This window comes from Schistocerca serialis, chromosome 2, assembly GCF_023864345.2.
Source record: "Schistocerca serialis cubense isolate TAMUIC-IGC-003099 chromosome 2, iqSchSeri2.2, whole genome shotgun sequence".
In the NCBI taxonomy this organism is placed as follows: Eukaryota; Metazoa; Arthropoda; class Insecta; order Orthoptera; family Acrididae; genus Schistocerca; species Schistocerca serialis.
This window is the reverse complement of record NC_064639.1, coordinates 55,286,192-55,304,199: the sequence shown is the minus strand read 5'-3', so window position 1 is coordinate 55,304,199 and position 18,008 is coordinate 55,286,192. Positions and strand designations below refer to the sequence as shown.

General features: G+C 38.2%; 1 protein-coding gene across 1 annotated transcript in view; it reads left to right on the top strand.

Moving 5' to 3' along the window:
- LOC126456756 (putative E3 ubiquitin-protein ligase UNKL) overlaps nt 1–18,008 on the top strand; it is a 264,897-nt gene that overhangs the window by 211,246 nt on the left and 35,643 nt on the right. The window contains exon 11 of the mRNA XM_050092503.1: nt 12,197–12,357. Within this exon, the coding sequence (XP_049948460.1) occupies nt 12,197–12,357 (161 nt within the window). The remainder of the gene's footprint in view (nt 1–12,196; nt 12,358–18,008) is intronic.

The window sequence follows — 18,008 nt, the reverse complement described above, 5'->3', positions numbered from 1 at the left end:
CATCTCCTCAAGTTTCTGAACTACACTTTTATAATGGAAGTCATTTTTTCATGTTGAAAGTCTTTGGGAGATAATCGGCACTGATAGGGAACCTTGTGAAGAACGTTTATGTAACGTGTGTGACAAAACATCAAAAGTCAACATTTGTAAAATAAGATAGATCATTTTTGTGTATAATGTTCCTTTTCATTTGATATTTATTTATTTATTTATTTATTGACAGAAACTTGGCTCAGAAGTACATGTGTTCAGGATAAATACATATTCTTGTTAATGAATTATTCTCCATATGAGGTAAATAAAACTGATCTTGAAATATGTGTATCTTGAATGAATGCATGGCCTTTGCCATTCACCTAGAATGAGTAACAGCTCCTGGGATATGAAATGACGTCCCATTTGTTGGAATGCTGCATAGAAAGATCATATTAACTCCAGCAGTTCTTGTAATCTTTTCATAGTTGTTTCTGTGCAGTTGGAATTCAAGAAGTCAGAGACTAATACACTGTACATCATCAGATACTTCACTGCTCCAGGTTATGTAAGCGTTCTTGTCAAGTTCCAATCAATTTACTCTAAACATCTTGAAAATTTCTGAGTCCGACATGTAATTTGCCTCCGTCATTGAACTGAAACGCCAAATAAAAATGTGATGACGGCAATGTAGGTATGACAGGACACAACTGAACAATTTTTCTAGATTTTTACAGCTGCCATTAATTCAGCCTAGGTAATGACCAAACACTTTTTCTATATTTTTACAGCTGCCATTTATTCAGCTGTGCCTGAATTTTATCAGCCATACCCCACTTCTCTGCTGCCTGGTAAATAGTTGTGGCTTGATCATCTCCAGACGAGGCTGGGATTTCAGGGACTCCGGGCAACTGTTCCTTGCCTTTAAAGGGAACTAATACTGCCAGTCTACCTCCATTTTCAACACTATTGAGTGCCGAGAGCAACTTTCCATCTCATTACAATACTACTTCAAGAAGTTTGATTTATAAGCAGGTTTCCAGTTTCGTGCCTGAAAGTTTCTGCTGCAGTCATTAATATATAAACATCATTCTGTCACTGATTTTGCACCTGCAGGGTATATACCCACCGGGACAACCAGAAAAAACCCAGGAATCTTTTTATCCTGGAGAAAACTGGGAAAAGCACAGGAATATTTTAGAATTCCAGGAATTTTTCATTGTTTTAGTTTTCAGTCAAATTTTTGTAGTTTTGACTGGTAAGAACTGATACTCTAACACAGAATTTTACTTCAGCACGCTACTGCAATAAAACATAAATGAGGAAAAATAAATAGAACCTGAGTTGCAAAGTAAATGCACATTTACATTAACAAAACACAGTACACATACAGGCGTCTACCAACAGCAAAATGTATCAAAGGCTGTAGGACGAAGACTGTGCAATACTTCATAACAAGAAACTGCTACCGATGGGCATGACGTCACAACGGTTTCGTTGGGTTCATTTGAGTAGTTGCCAGCGGGCTTATGTGCATACGCAGTTGAGTTGCGTATGAACAGTAGCAACAAGCAAACAGATGCTACCCGGAAACATTTTTCTGGTGCACCCGAGCTGCCAGATTCGCACATGTGCAGAGCAGTCCGAGTTGTTGTGGTTTGAGAGGTAGCTTGAAGAAAAAACATCCACCACATCAGTCTACTATGTAGTAATCGACAGTTCATTAAAAATGAAAGAGCTTGGTACCCGGACTATCGGAAAACACTATTTCATATTCTAGTAAAATCCCTGATAAATCTAACTTTTGGTCATTTGTTAATATTTGGGATTCATAAACTTTGTTTTGTATGTCCGTCTGGTGCAATGTATGACTTATGTTTCCAATCTCTGTTGACAATTGTGCGCTCTCTGTTAATTTCAAACATTGGGCCTCTGTTGTTTGTTTACCCATATTGTTGTCTGTCACAAATGATACACAACACTTTTAGTCTCCTTTTCCACAATAAAGCAAATTTTCCTCAAAATTTAACACGACGTTAAATTCTGATAGCCAGTCTATGCCAAATAACACATCCCTGTTAATATTTTCTACGGCCAGGTGTGTTTGATGGAACGTAATACCACTGATGATGTTACAAGTTACTTGGGTTTCATATTTGACAACCTTACTTTGAGTTCCAGTTATACCGACTATATATACTCCTGTTACTGATGGTATAGGTAAGTCATGCTTAGTTCTTAATGTGTTAAAGAACTCCTCGAAATGAGTGACACTTCACTACCCGAATCTATAAAGATGTTAACTTCAATATCTTTTATTCTTCCAATTGTAATTGGTTGTGGAGTAATGTTGTTATCGGTATGTTCTTCCAGTAACAACCACTCTTTGGTGGGTTCTTAATGCATATAAGTAACATATTTATTATAATTTAGGCCTCCTAGTGTATTTATACGACCTGGGACCCGGCCCAGGGTCCGGATCACACTACGTTTTCCTCACTATTTGTAAGCACAGGTTGGTTACCAAATTGAGGTATCACATTACTACTTTGGACTCTATTATTACTCGGTACAAATTCCTGTGACATAGCTGGGCCTATAGTTGAAGGTGAATGTTTTTTTTTTTTTGAAAATTTTCGTTACCATCATTCTGCCTATGCTGATGTACTCTCGCTAAACTTGCCACGTGTCTCTTAAAGTTACCACTACTACTATTATTTCTTCAGTAATTTTGACTTTCATTTTGATGTATGCTCTCATTTCGGTCCCTATTTATGGCATCAAGTGCATCTACAAAGGATAATAATTCTTCTACTGTTTTCCATCCTCTACACAATATATCCTTTCTGGCATAAATAGGTAAACGTCTTATAAGAATCCTAACCAACCCTTCTTCTTCCATGGGCTTATCAAAGTACTTCGCCCTCATTAAATGCCAATCAAAATATCTTATCATTGTACCTTAGGAACTATCGTAATATTTTGGGTCCCACACATCCGATAGTATTTTCTCCTGGGTGCTGGGTGACCATTACTTTCCTTTGAACTTTTTCTGAAAGTCTACCAAGAAGAAAAGTTTTCAATGTTATGGTACCCCACTCTGAGTCTTCTCCCAAAAAGATACCCCACTGCAAATTCAATCTTTTTTGTGTCTTCCCAAAACTTGGGTAATGCCTGGTTAAATCGCTTCAGGAAGCGAGTTGGGTGTACCTCCCCATCCGGCTTAAACTTAGTGAATTGCCTTGATAACCCGGAATTCTCTCCCCATTGTAAATCGGTCATGACATCACTAGTTAGTACTATGTTAGTGGAAGACCCTCTGTTCCCTACTCCGTCCTGCATAAGTTTGAATTCTTTCCATAACTCATCATCATTTCTCTGTGTCATGAAGTTCATAGGATAGCTTTGTAGACATGTTGTCAGAGTTTACTATTGTGGCAGCTTTTCTATCTATTATCTCCTCTACCTGTTCCTCCAGGCAGCTTATATTTATAGTGTCTGAAGCTGCTAGTTTTTCCGTAAAATTTCTTTCCACGTCATCAGCTCGAGTGTTGATACCTGCGCAAATTGCAATTGGACAATAGGGATCAGTTTACCCTGTTTTTCCACCCTATCTTTTAAAGTATGCAGCCTCTGTTTTACCGCATCAAATGTAACATTACACACACTCTGAAATGATCCAAATTTTTCACTACGTTCAGACTCTGTATTGTTACACTTGTCTTCAATGTCAGATTCTAATTTCTGAGTCAACTTCTGCAGTTGGTCATCCTGCTTTTGGCTCAGGTCAGTAAACATTTGATTCATCTGGACAGTTATGGAATTACTTAATTCATCCTTTAACACCTACCGTGCGGCTGCCGTAATATTACGTCGCGGGCGGAAACGAAGAAAATGCGGCCGCCGTAATATTACGTCCCGCCGCATTCCACATTGTTTTAGTGTTTCAAATGCATAGTTAGCATTCCCGCTGCAACATGTAGGTCCTGTAATGCTTGTAGTTCATCATATTAGCGCTAGATCGCAGCCCCTAGTGAGGTAATGCGATATATCCGTATATATTTCCGAACGAATTCACGCGTGTTTTTCACGCGTATGTTACGTGTTCTGTGGTGTCCTGTCGTTTGTTCACCGTTGATTTTGGCGCTAGTATTTTGGTTTTAGCTTGTTTATCTTCTTTTTACTCACAATGGCGAGTGATGAGGATGCAAAACTTCGAAAAATGATTGAAGAAGTACTTGCTGAACCTACTGATGATGATTTTTCGGATTTCGATAGTGACAGTGATTACGAAATGCCGGAAAATAACGATAGTCCAGGTAAGTCTAACATCTTACTAAATCGATGCAGAAAAGACAGTTCATGTTGCGATTTGTTCTGTTACATTCTGTATTATTTCAGACACAGATTTGTTGTCAGATGAAGGTGAGACACCGCCTGTGTTCCCCCCCACTCATCATCAAAAGAGGCCAAGAATGAGTGACATTTCACAGGATGACTGGACTATAGTGGATCAAACACCAAACATTTTGTTATTTACAGGGTCTCATGGTGTGCTAAATAATGTAGGACTCGGTCAGTCTAGTGAATATTTAGATTTTTTTTCTCATTTTATAAAAGACAGGGTTATTTCAATTATGAAGGAACAAACAAACCTATATGCTAGACAGAAGCTGGCCACACTGAGAGCACAAAACAAATTCGGGCCCAATTCTAGATTCAAGCAGTGGAGGACGCTAACAATTGCTGAAACAAAGACATTTCTCGCTTTTATCCTCCACATGTCAATCAGTGAGAGGCCAAGTATGGCCAGTCACTGGTGTAGTGATCCAGTGGTTAGCTGCAATTTTTACCCCAATATTATGCCAAGGGACGGATTGCTGAATATTTTGTCTATGTTCCACATAAATGACAATTCAAAGCAAAAAAAGAAAGGTGAAGTAGACTTTGATGCCCTTCATAAGGTCAGGCCTCTTCTGGATGATTTGGTAAGGAATTTGAAAGAAAGTTATAAGCCAGGTGAAGTGCTAACCATTGATGAAGGTATGTGTCCTTTCAGAGGGCGTGTAGGTTTCAAAGTTTATATGGCTAATAAGCCAAACAAATATGGCATGAAGCCATACATTCTTGCAGAATCCAAAACTGGGTACATATACAACTTTGAAGTTTACCACGGAAGGGACGATAAACTGGACAACAGTGCTTCTGCAGTGGTAAAGCGATTGCTCGGCTCACTCCAAGGTAAGGGCCACACTGTATATGTTGACAGATTTTACACCAGTGTTCAGCTAGCCAAAGAACTGGCTAGAGCCAACACTGGTCTTGTAGGGACTGTAATGCCAAACAGAAAAGGATTGCCCAAGGCTCTCGAAAAGGGTAAACTCAAAAAGGGTGAACAAATATTTCGCTGCAAGAGCGATGTGCTAGCATTGCGATGGAAAGACAAGAGGGATGTGTGGATGATAAGTACCAGGCACACGTCCTCAATGTTGCCTGTTGCTACAAGAGAAGGCAATCAGAAGTTGAAACCAGTGGCAGTGCTGGATTACAACAAACATAAAGCTGGTGTAGACCTTTTTGATCAGTGTCTTTCATATGGAGCACTTGATCACAAAACAGTGAAGTGGTGGAGAAAGCTTGCCTTCCACAGTATAATTATGGCAGTTTCCAATGGTTGTATTTTGCACAATTGCATCAATGAGAAGAAACTGAGCATTCCTAAGTTTATACAGGAGGTCTGCACTGCGTTAGTGTTACAGAGAGGAGAGAGAATTGAGGATTCTCATGGATCTGCAACGATTGCTCGATTGACGAAGAAACATTTTCCGAACCGTGTGGAAATGGCAGAAGGGAAGAAGAAAGCACAAAGACGTTGTGTAGTGTGTAGTGGAAAACTAAAGAACATTACAGGGAAAGCTGGGAGGAAAGTTACTTCTTATGAGTGCAGTGAGTGTAATGTAGGTTTGTGTGTCACCCCGTGCTTCAAGCTTTATCACACTGTGGTTCACTATACAAAATAGCTTACGTGTATCTAGCTATGCTTTATGTGCAAATGATATAACAAATGTCTTTTCATTGTCAAATGATCACTTTCCAAAATTTATTTCTTCTTTAAATTGAATAAAGTAGTAAAAATAAATTTTTGACAAAAATTTATTTTCACAAAATCGAGGAGAAATCCGCATCACTTCTTGGAAACAGTATATGCCCCATACACATGGCTGTTAACCCATCTAAAGTTGAAACCTTAAAGTTTTAAACCATACCTGTAGTTTTTATGTATCTCTAACTAAATGTCCTTCACAGCTATTTAAAGTCTGTTGAAAATAGAAAAAATCAGCCAGCACACAGGGAGTGGCATGCAGTTAAGGGCTTAGCATGGTAAGTGTTAAATCTAATCACAAATTCTCCACTTTATCATTTAATATAGCAAACTTAGAATCTAAAGCTTCACCCTGTACTTCTAGTTTTTCACTTAAAGTCGTACTTATTTCGTTTCTCAAAGAGGCAATTTGAGCAGTTGAAGTTACACTCCGTGCTTCTAACTTAGTAACTAATCTAGTTAGACCTTCACTCTGGGCTTTAATTACATTTACTAATTCAGACAAGTCAGGCCCTTCTTTAGCAATTCTCATAGCCATGGCTGGTTCTGTCATCTCTCCAACTGGTTGTATACTGTCCATGCTTCTATAGACTTTAGCCCTTGTGAGCATCTAATACTAGTTTCAATTATACAGTAAACGTCACCCCACAGTATTTTGTGACACTTCTTACTAGAGTAATAAAGTGTTTATTTCATGCTCACCCGGGGTAGAATTCTAGGCTGCGTCGGTGAGCAGGTATAGAATTGGCACCACTGAATAGCACAGGCGCCGGCAGCTTCGAACATTGGTTATGGCATCGGCGAGCAGACACGAAGTCAGCAACGGTGAACGGCAGCCGTTGCAGTCAGCAATTTCCTTTGGTTCAGTAGACACAATGCAATTACTTGAAACAGTTTCTCAGTCTTGTTATGCCTGGTTGCTTTGGCAACTCAAATATCTTCTTCCCGCTTTTGGCTTACAATTTTCCTTTTTCTTCGAGTCCTGTCACGGTCGCCAGATTCTAGCGCTTTCTTGGACGACAAGAGACAGTGCTGTGTTGGGTTGCACGACTCTTGTGTCTCTTCCAGTAGACTCATACGTTGCGTGTGCAACCGATCCTCTTCTTTGGGTCATGAGCTACATCGCTCTCACTGTTTAATTCTTCTCCGAAGACTGTATCAGGTTGACAGGAATAATATTAACCAACTCTCTGTTCTTGAAATAAATGATGTACTCGTAGAATCTTGTCAGTTCAACAACAATATATTTTCAACTCTCATCCCAAAGTAACAGTTATTCTGTACAAACTCCAGCAAGCCAACTGGTTCCAAGATAAATGTCAGAATCAACTAAACACTCACACAATTACATAAGTTCTGCCTCATGTAGAGCCAAGACATGAAGTCTCTATACAATACATGCTTCATCTGTCTCTGTAACAGTCCTCATGTCACCACAAACCACGGAACATTATACAAACACTCATTGACTTTTTTATATAAATTCCGAGGCGCTACTGGTAACCACTTGTCGGGGCCACTCGTCTGACACAGCTGTCCTTCCTGCACACACAGATGTGTGTGGCACCGTAAAAAGACTCTCACCCTCATCATTAAAGTATCGGGTGTTCAAGACAGTGGAGAGCCAAGTGTTTCTAGAATTTACCCCGAAATTCTCGAAGCACTACAAGCCATTGCTACCAAGCTAGTGTCATACTATAGAAGACTGCTCGAAAGGGTCCCAAGTTCAGCTTAGACTGCCAAATGAATAAATCAGTGGTAACCACAGTCTGACGATGCTGTCATATGTATCAAAACCTCAAGGCAATATTTTGTTTTCTCTAACTGTAGGCTTGGAGACTAATAGGACAACCAAATGACAAAAAATATAATATATAAGGGAATATTACATCACCAAGTAGTTTGTAGTCTGTATTTTAGTGCAGTAGGCTCTGCCACACATTTTTCTAAATTCTGGAAGTCCTGAAAAAATTGCATCTTGCACAAAAATAAGAATCTTTTTACCATAATTCCATCATTTGTTTTGGATGTTCTCGCATGTGTCATTTCCTCGTGTCTTACAATATCGTCTCTGATATCATACTTCAGTTTTTAGTACTAGGTATTTGACATTTACCATAGCAGCGACAGACTTATGGGCAAACATATGAGGAGGTACCCAAAAAACAAAAAGCTATATATTTTCAAATCATTTACGAAACAACCTTATCGCCTTCCTTGTTCTACCAGTGCTCCCACTTTTCGAAGCATTTTTTGTAGTCATCTTTAGAAATGGCTGACAGCTCCTCCCTCGGTTTTTTCTCAACTTTTTCAGTGTTGTCAAATTGATATCCTTTCGTGCCCCTTTTCGTGTGTGGAAATAATAAAAAGTCACACGGAGCCAGGTCAGGCGAGTAAGGTGTGCGGGGCAGCGGAACTGTGCCGTTTTTGGCCAGAAACTGTCAAACAAAGCTGGATAAGTGTGCAGCTGCATGGTCATGGTGGAATAACCGGTCTGCTGTCTTCTGTTAAAATTCGCTGAACCGAGCTCAGAGATAACCAACTAATCTCCGACGGTCGATCAGTTGTCTGTCGACAGTCTGTGAGCACGGGTCTTGAATTTTTTCAATATTTTTGTTGATTCGAGCAATTGGACGTTCAAAATGAGGTTTTGTCGTCAGTCGACGTGTCGCCATTTTTAAATTGAGCAAACCACTTGTACATTTGAGTTTTTCCCATAGTGTCATCTTGGTAAGTCGCTTTCAACACTAAAACAGCTTCAGCAACATTTTTACCGAGTAGAAAACAAAATTTCATAGCTACACACACTTGCCATCATAAAAAGCGTAACGAGAACAAAACAGTGCTAGCAAAACCACCAGTCACTTCAGATGAACAGAACAAGCCAGGTGAAAAACTCAGGGGGCACTGAACTGGCTGTGAGCTGCATTATACATTACATGCCTTGTGGCATTACATGCCTTACTACACAAGCTCTGCCAACAACAATGTTGTTCCAGGTTTTTTTTTTTTTGGGCGGAGGAGGGGGGGGGGGGGGTTGGGGGTTACTCTCTCATACTGCCCTAACAAGAGAAAATACCATAGCAGCCACAGACTTTTGGGCAGTTGTATCGCCCTGATGAGAGAAAATATTTTCACTGCCACATTGCCACTCAGGGTTGATTTTTTTTATCAGTTACTTGTGAAATTCATCCATCAATGAAGAATAGTAGTAATCTTGGACAGTTTTTACTTTTTTCTGGTAATCAATGAACCTTGTAACTTAAAACTACAAAAATGTTCCACCAAAATATTTTTACCAAATTCTTGGGAGCATACTGACAAAAGAGAATGCACTTTCAAGAATGCTTTTTATATGAGGTAGCACATAGCAACATATTCGTATGGACTGCTACTGAAAATAAATCATGTACAGTTTTCATCTGCATTTGAGAATGGACCACTAAACCATGCCAAATGAAGATACACTTAGCAGTGGAGAGATATGGAAAATATGGAAAAAATCTTAGTTTTCAAACTACTACTCCAGAGAGAGAGAGAGAGAGAGAGAGAGAGAGAGAGAGAGAGAGAGAGAGAGAGTGTTCTTGAATGGTTCTAATGAGAAAAAAGATCAAAATATTTGAATTCAGTAGTAATATATCATGAATGTGTGGAGTGAGATACTAAACACTGTGTCTTATTAGATAAAGTACTTAATAAGCAAATACATGTTTAACCTTTAGTGATTAGTGTCTCTTAATGATAGATAGTTAGTTAAAATAAATAATATAGTGCCTTGCTGCATGATCAGCACTTGCTGATAGATCTCTAATAGCCATAGGAGCTCTCCTTCTTCTTCTTCTTCTTCTTCTCCTTTTTCAGATTTTGTCAAATGTTCCTTTTCAGTAAAACTGCTTGTGTTAAAATGCTAATTCCTGTCCTGCCTAAGATTTTTGTAATTTAACAAGAAAATTTTTACGTGTGGATAAATACGAGATTAGAAATAAGAGATGGAGTTTACCTACATCATTTATTGTTTGCTGATGATCAAGTAGTCGTAACACAAGATGGGGAGGATGCTAACTATATGTGCAATCAAGTAGCAGTAGCATACTGAACTTGGGGTTTGAAGATTAATTACCAAAGAACAGAATACTTGACTAATGATTCAGAGGAGCTATACATTGAAGGAAAGAAAATCAAAAAGATAAACACTTTCTGTTATTTGGGATCCATTTTAGAAATCGAGGGAAAATCAGAATCAGAAATCAATAAAAGAATTAGTAGCAGACGGAAGGTCATTGGGATGCTTAACTCAGCCTTATGGAGCAGGAATGTAATGAGCAGAACTAAAAAATTAATATACAAATCCATATTAGAGAGTGTGGTTCTGTATGGAATGGAGACCTGGACAATTAACATGAAGCACTTTAAAAAATTACAAGCTCTAGTGTTGGACTTTTGGAGAAGATCAGCAAGAATCTACAGAAAAGAAAAGATAAGGAACACCGAAATAATAAGGAGAATGGAAATAAAAGAAAGAATATATGACGTAATGGATAGGAAGAAATTAAAGTGGTACGGGCATGTACGACGAATGGAGAAAGCCAGAATACCAAAATTGATACTGGAGTGGGAACCGGAGGGGAGAAGAAGAAGACGACGACCTATGACCACCTGGCTCCAAAATGTACAGCACACAGTGAGGAGAATGGGCGCAGAGGAAGAGGATACACAAGATCGAAACACCTGGAGGAATATTTTGAAAATATAGTTTAAGAAATGTTGGAACACGTGAGGCAATACTAACCTTACGACTTATCTTAGAAGAAAGATTAAGAAAAGGCAAACCTACGTTTCTAACATTTGTAGACTTAGAGAAAGCTTTTGACAATGTTAACTGGAATACTCTCTTTCAAATTCTGAAGGTGGCAGGGGTAAAATACAGGGAGCGAAAGGCTATTTACAACTTGTACAGAAACCAGATGGCAGTTATATGAGTCGAGGGGCATGAAAGGGAAGCAGTGGTTGGGAAAGGAGTGAGACAGGGTTGTAGCCTCTCCCCGATGTTATTCAATCTGTATATTGAGCAAGCAGTAAAGGAAACAAAAGAAAAATTTGGAGTAGGTATTAAAATTCATGGAGAAGAAGTAAAAACTTTGAGGTTCGCCGATGACGTTGTAATTCTGTCAGAGACAGCAAAGGACTTGGAAGAGCAGTTGAACGGAATGGACAGTGTCTTGAAAGGAGGATATAAGATGAACATCAACAAAAGCAAAACGAGGATAATGGAATGTAGTCAAATTAAATCGGGTGATGCTGAGGGAATTAGATTAGGAAATGAGACACTTAAAGTAGTAAAGGAGTTTTGCTATTTAGGGAGTAAAATAACTGATGATGGTCGAAGTAGAGAGGATATAAAATGTAGACTGGCAATGGCAAGGAAATCGTTTCTGAAGAAGAGAAATTTGTTAACATCGAGTATAGATTTAAGTGTCAGGAAGTCGTTTCTGAAAGTATTTGTATGGAGTGTAGCCATGTATGGAAGTGAAACATGGACGATAACTAGTTTGGACAAGAAGAGAATAGAAGCTTTCGAAATGTGGTGCTACAGAGGAATTCTGAAGATAAGGTGGGTAAATCACGTAACTAATGAGGAGGTATTGAATAGGATTGGGGAGAAGAGAAGGTTGTGGCACAACTTGACTAGAAGAAGGGATCGGTTGGTAGGACATGTTTTGAGGCATCAAGGGATCACAAATTTGGTATTGGAGGGCAGTGTGGAGGGTAAAAATCGTAGAGGGAGACCAAGAGATGAATACACTAAGCAGATTCAGAAGGATGTAGGTTGCAGTAAGTACTGGGAGATGAAGAAGCTTGCACAGGATAGAGTAGCATGGAGAGCTGCATCAAACCAGTCTCAGGACTGAAGACCACAACAACAGTTTAAGAACGTTTATGGGTTGTATTGTAATTTCCAAGTAAATTATTATGTTGGAGATAAGCCTCTGCAATGAGGAAAAGCTCAAAATAATAATAAAAATAATAATAAATATGAGAAAATCTGTCACAGATATCAGTATAATAAATATTTTGTGTTTGTCGAATAATTGAATTAGTGTTTGATTGTCTGTCATGCAGGTGTGCTTGGCAGTTCAGCGCCTGTTAACATCCCCGGCAGTACACTGAATAGCAGAAGCTCTCTAGGAAACTTCTCACCGTCTACTTCATCTCCATTGCAACAGCTTCAATCAAGTTTTCTGTCTGCTGCGAGGTTTTCTCATCAAGATTCACTTGATTCGGTAATGACCTTTTTCATAGTGATGTGTGTCAATTGATTGTTGTTTGCAACTCCTGTGTATTCATTCATAAAAATTAAAGCAATATGATCATTGCTATGTTTAATGTGAACATTATAAAAAAAAACTCTTACCATCAAATAGGGTGAAGTCAACTAAAGTTAAAAAAATATTTTATGTTAAATAACTACTAAAATTTCAGTTATTACATTTACCATTTGAAAATTCTTATTTTGTTGCAGTAGCTAAATGTACAATATTCCAAACCTCTTTACCAAACACTAATCATTTTCAGGACTGACTCTTTTAATGGGCTAAAATTTTTATCGGGTGACTAACATAAAACAACTTGTATGTCTAGGTCTTATGTATGTTCTGCAGTGACCCTTAACAATGACTACTAGAGCAGTAACAAAAGCTAATCTATTATACCTACCTGTTTATAGACACACAAATAAAACTTTGCATATTCTTAGTGGAACAGAGTTAAGTTTGATATCTTTTCTTGAGTTGTTCTTCTGTGAACAAACCTTCGTTAATACAGTAGAAATGTGTTATAATGAATGCAGCAACAATGTGAAACAGCAACAAGTCAACAGTTGTTTATAACGATCTTAGTGGTGGAGTGAGGAAGTGATTGTTGCAAGTGTCTGTATGTGATCTTAGGAATTTGCCACATAGAACACAGTTCTGTTTGCTGCATCATACAGTTGAGATCGTAAGAGTTGTCAGTGTGAAAATGTCGCATGATCACTTTTTACAGTTTTTCAGTAAACAGAGCCCACTGACGATGGCACAGAGGTACCAAAACATATTTGGGTAACAAGAAAGAATAGTGTTTTGCATAAAATGCGGAACCTAAACCCACTAATACACAAAAAGTTTAAGGAGAAATGTAAACAGGGTAAATTGAAGAAATATAACCTTGGTGTCTTAGAACTGTGTCTCACGGGAATTTTAAATGGAAAAATAAGCATTAACAGTGTACTTGAATGTAAAATTCCCAAAGAAACCCTGTTAAACAAAATTCATGGTCATCATAGTAAAACACATGGTGGTCAGCCAGTTTTCAGTGCTAAAGAATAAGACAGTGTGTTTCTTCAGAATTTCATGAAACAGATTTGTGATCACATTTTTTTCTCCTTAAACTTATTGCATATTAGTGGGTATGGGTTTCACATTTTATGCAAAACACTATTCTTTCTTGTCACCCAAATATGTTTCGGTACCTGTGTGCCGTCGTCAGTGGGTTCGGTTTACTGAAAAACTGTAACAAGTGAACATTTTTTGGGTTGTAATTGTTGTAACAAAATGAGGCCTAAAGACAGTTGTTCGTTTTTGTTCTTTACTTGATTTTACGTTATATGGCTTTTACAGGACCATATGTATGGTGTCCTCCACTGATAGCTTGTCATTTGCAAACTGTACGATGTAAATGTAAAATTTACCCCCACCTTGATTTTTAAAAACATGATTTTTGTGTGGCAAAATGTTTTGTGTATATATTTGTTATTACTCACGTTTTTTGTGATAGGTCCTTCTTTTGTGTTCTGGGAGCACTGCACACACACACACACACACACACACACACACACACACACACACACACACACATATTAAATGTACTTTCCATAATTTTGGTTTAACAAATGCATTTTCACTTCGCAGAACACAATGTAAACAATATTGCTGTGTGTCCTAACCCCATCGACACTTATTTTTGTCCAAGTGCCTTTGGCACCAAATTTGAATTTTGTTTACTTTTATCTCTCTGTGTGTGTGTGTGTGTGTGTGTGTGTGTGTGTCTGTCTGTCTGTCTGTCTGTCTGTTTGTTGTTGATTGTTGACGAAGGCCATTAGCCGAAAGCTTTAAGTGTGAAAGTCTTGTTGTTGTGCCTATCTGCAACTCAGTGTCTCGGCTATATGGTGAGTAGCAACTTTCCGTCTCATAATACTGTTACATTCCATCCTGGATTTTCCACCGTTTGATTTAACTTCTCTATCATATCAGTCTTGTAACCATTTTCCACTACTATTTGTCTTATTGTGTTCAGCTCTTGTGTGTAATTCTGTTTGCTTATGGGTGTTCTGTTCAATCCCTGCAGCATGAATCTGTAGCTCGTTTTTGTGTTTGCAGCTGGGGGATTTGGTAGATTGTAAATGGTGGTGCTCGTGGTTGTTGGTTCCCCGAATATTTTGTAGTGATGGCTGTTTGTTTTTAATTTGGTTAGATCCATAAAATTAAGTAATGTGAATTGAATTTGTGGGTGTAAGTTGTTTATTTCATTGTGTAGCTGTTCTGTTTGTGTGTGTGTGTGTGTGTGTGTGTTTGTGTGTGTGTGTGTGTGTGTTGTTTGGTACATAATGATACCAGTATATTGGTTTTATTATGTGTGTGAAGATTTGTTCTCTAAGTTTTTCATGAGTATGTTGGCTAGGGGGCCACTAATTGGTGATCCGTTGGCAGTACTTCATGTTGGAAATAAATTTATTTGTTGAATATAAAGTAATTTTGTGCTGTTATGGTCTTGAGTATGGTTGCTATTTCATTAATGTGTGAATCTGGTGTGTTTCGTTGTTGTTTTAGTCTTTATATGATGTTGATTGTTTCATTTATTGGATGCAAGTGTAAATGGGTGTGACATCAAATGACATGACGCTTAATGTGTCTGGTAAGCCTACATTCTCGAGTCTCTCTACTAGTTCCATTGAGTTCTCTAGGTTCCTGTTGTTTTTCCAAAAGTGTATATTTTCTTCTGTAATATGTAGAAGATAATTTCCACATACAAAAAGCAATAGCAGAAAGTAAACAAGTTGTGAATCAATACACGACACTCTGCAAAGACACATTATTTAACACGTGGAAAAAACTGTACAGAAAAGGGAAAACACACACACACACACACACACACACACACACACACACACACAGACAGACAGAGAGAGAGAGAGAGAGAGAGAGAGAGGTAAACAAAATCCAAATTCAGCACCAAATTCACTCATGCACTAATGAATGCCGATGGGATTAGGACTCACAACAACATTGTTTACACCCCATTTTGCAAATTGAAAAGGTGTTTGTTAAACCAAAATGATACAAAGTAAAAATATGAGAGCTGCAAATGCATAAGACTTATCTTTCTGCATGTGTTACTCTGAAATTAGTTGTTGTTGTTGTTGTGGTCTTCAGTCCTGGGACTGGTTTGATGCAGCTCTCCATGCTACTCTATCCTGTGCAAGCTTCTTCATCTCCCAGTACCTACTGCAGCCTACATCCTTCTGAATCTGCTTAGTGTATTCATCTCTTGGTCTCCCTCTACGATTTTTACCCTCCACGCTGCCCTCCAATACTAAATTGGCGATCCCTTGATGCCTCAGAACATGTCCTACCAACCGATCCCTTCTTCTAGTTAAGTTGTGCCACAACCTTCTCTTCTTCCCAATTCTATTCAATACCTCCTCATTAGTTATGAGATCTACCCATCTAATCTTCAGCTTTCTTCTGTAGCACCACATTTCGAAAGCTTCTATTCTCTTTTTGTCCAAACTAGTTATCGTCCATGTTTCACTTCCATACATGGCTACACTCCATACAAATACTTTCAGAAACGACTTCCTGCCACTTAAATCCACACTCGATGTTAACAAATTTCTCTTCTTCAGAAACGCTTTCCTTCCCATTGGCAATCTACATTTTATATCCTCTCTACTTCGACCATCATCAGTTATTTTGCTCCCCAGATAGCAAAACTCCTTTACTACTTTAAGTGTCTCATTTCCTAATCTAATTCCCTCAGCATCACCCGACTTAATTCGACTACATTCCATTATCCTAGTTTTGCTTTTGTTGATGTTCATCTTATACCCTCCTTTCAAGACACTGTCCATTCCGTTCAACTGCTCTTCCAAGTCCTTTGCTGTCTCTGACAGAATTACAATGTCATTGGTGAACCTCAAAGTTTTTATTTCTTCTCCATGGATTTTAATTCCTACTCCGAACTTTTCTTTTGTTTCCTTTATTGCTTGCTCAATATGCAGATTGAATAACATCGGGAAGAGGCTACAACCCTGTCTCACTCCCTTCCCAACCACTGCTTCCCTTTCATACCCCTCGACTCTTATAACTGCCATCTGCTTTCTGTACAAATTGTAAATAGCCTTACGCTCCCTGTATTTTACCCCTGCCACCTTCAGAATCTGAAAGAGAGTATTCGAGTCAACATTGTCAAAAGCTTTCTCTAAGTCTACAAATGCTATAAACGTAGGTTTGCCTACTGGAATTAGTATTAAAATTTAATTATTATGCCAGATTTATTGTTTAGTTTTTGATAATTTTTCAGGACAATTAATGTCGTCCTACAATCATAAAGAGTGTACAGTTATTAACAGGTCATCAGTCAATTTCAACCCCACCTCCCCCCTCTGCCTACGCCTCAGGTGGGCTGAAGTTGTTTTGTGATGTGAAGCTGAGTGACAATCTGTTATAACAAAAGGTAATAAGCTCCAAAAGTTTTATTACTACAGCTCAACACCAGTCGTCTGAAACAAAAACAATATAATAATTGTATTATTTTCAGTCATATGTAAGTTAAAAGTTCAAAATCATCAACTTCACCCCATTTTACAGTACGTGTTCAGTGTCTTATGTGTAGCACACATTTGTGATAACATCAGACACACAGAATAAACACCAGAGTCTTCCTAGAAGAATTCCTTCTTTTGGAGTAGTGAGAAAATGTTGGTAGAGATATAAACTGGCTGGTAGGGATGCCTTAATCTGTAAAATGCAGAAAAGTGTAAATTATGGGAAAGCATTGGAGACACAACAGTCGAAAATGGATAAATTACTCTTTTTGTCATTCTCTTTATATTGTTGAAAATATGAAATTGAAACAATTTAAATTTTGCCTATTTAAAAAAAATATGAAATAATCAATTGTTTTTGTTTCTTTCTAACAGCAGTTAGCTGTACTCTTCCATGAAATCATATTCATGTTGTAATGTGAGACTTTATTGATAGTCACTATAAAATTATGATAAATAGAACTTGTAATACAATATTGGTTAAAACACTTAAGTTGGCAACCTTCGTGAACGGAGAACAATAGGCATGATATCTACAGCTTGTTACTATCAAGGCAGTCACTTGATTCTGGGACATCCTGGGCGAGAAAGAGAGCAGAAATTATCACGTTGCAGACCATGTCGAGGAGGAATGTTTATGCCTGACATTGGGTCATACCAATATAAGATTGCATGCCTAGTACGGATTAACGCATTTCAGGCAGAAGTAATGACAGTTTGTGAAAGCCCGTTATAGAGACTGCTGTTTTCAAAACCAATATTTGTTTGTGTAAATGACTGTGAAATTAAGTTAAAACTGTTGTAATATAACACAGTGAGCTGTAGGAAGGTTGCTGCTAGAGTCGCTATTGTCGGATCATGAGTATCATTTTAGGCAGTGACTGAGCATACTTTCCCACACTTCCAAATACTGCGAACCTATAATACAGGTGACTATAATGCAGCATGCCCACAGTAAAAATCTTGCTTACCACACTAATGCTACATTACACGATCAATAACTTTGCGGATATAGTGTATTTTCTATTTTGTTCCAAGGCTGACTTCGAGCAGGAATAGGGTGGATTTTTT